This window comes from Teleopsis dalmanni, chromosome 2, assembly GCF_002237135.1.
Source record: "Teleopsis dalmanni isolate 2A chromosome 2, ASM223713v2, whole genome shotgun sequence".
NCBI lineage: Eukaryota > Metazoa > Arthropoda > Insecta > Diptera > Diopsidae > Teleopsis > Teleopsis dalmanni.
Window position 1 is genome coordinate 40,060,329 of NC_051847.1, and position 894 is coordinate 40,061,222.

The following is an 894-nucleotide window of genomic DNA, read 5'->3' on the forward strand; positions in this document are numbered from 1 at the left end:
AAATAAATTTGAAAACTTGTATTCAAAAATAATGAATAAGTGCAATAAATAAATATTTGTATAAGTGCAGTGCAAAAAATTACTAAGAAATTTTAATTTACCTCAGTTTTACCTCAATTTACTGGAACTCGCACTCGGCCATAAATGTAATATATAAATATAATGTAATATATTAATATAACAAATTTTTTATGATTTTAAAATAAAGATGATTATTACTCATTAAATTTTAATATCAATGTTGAAATCAAAAAACTTACAACAGAACCCTCGTTTTTCGATTTAGATGGATTTCCCAATTTGAGTGCTTAGTTTAGACATTCTATGAAGTAAATTTTCAATTAAAGTTTAATAGAAAAAGCAAACACTTTTTGAGGAAATCACAATTATTATTTGGAAAATTGTTATGCAATATTACAAGTCGTTTTTTTTTATTGTACTCTATACCATTGGCGGGCATTATTAGTGCATGAGATTGATAATGAAATTTATAATTTTAATAATATTTGATATAGTTTTTGCTTTAAATAAATGCATGATATAGGTCGAAAAGTTCATATAAGAATAAATTTGATGGTAGATGGTAGTTCAACCTCACAGTGGAGTTTTAAAACTTCTAATTTGGTACCCAACTTTCACAATTTAATATAAAAATTGTAAATTTAGAGCATATGTTATAAATCATTAAAAATCTTTTATAGCGAAACCATAAGGCGGTATTTATGGTCCAAATTATGACAAAACTCCTTGAAGTAAATTCTTAATCCTTAAAGTCAGAAATTGTTTAGTTTTTATAATCACTATTGAGATTCCTGTTGATTCGTTCAATTGTCGATTGAAGGATATTTGCATTTATTAAAATTTGTAATATGTAAAATGTTTTTGTTGATATTT

The 894-nt window shown here is 24.2% G+C and overlaps 1 protein-coding gene across 1 annotated transcript in view; it reads left to right on the top strand.

The window, feature by feature from the left end:
• The window catches only part of LOC119674364, a 27,252-nt gene extending 26,940 nt beyond the window's left edge, over positions 1–312 (top strand). Inside the window, exon 4 of the mRNA XM_038085500.1 lies at positions 209–312. Within this exon, the coding sequence (XP_037941428.1) occupies positions 209–312 (104 nt within the window). The remainder of the gene's footprint in view (positions 1–208) is intronic.
• Positions 313–894: the final 582 nt, after the last annotated feature.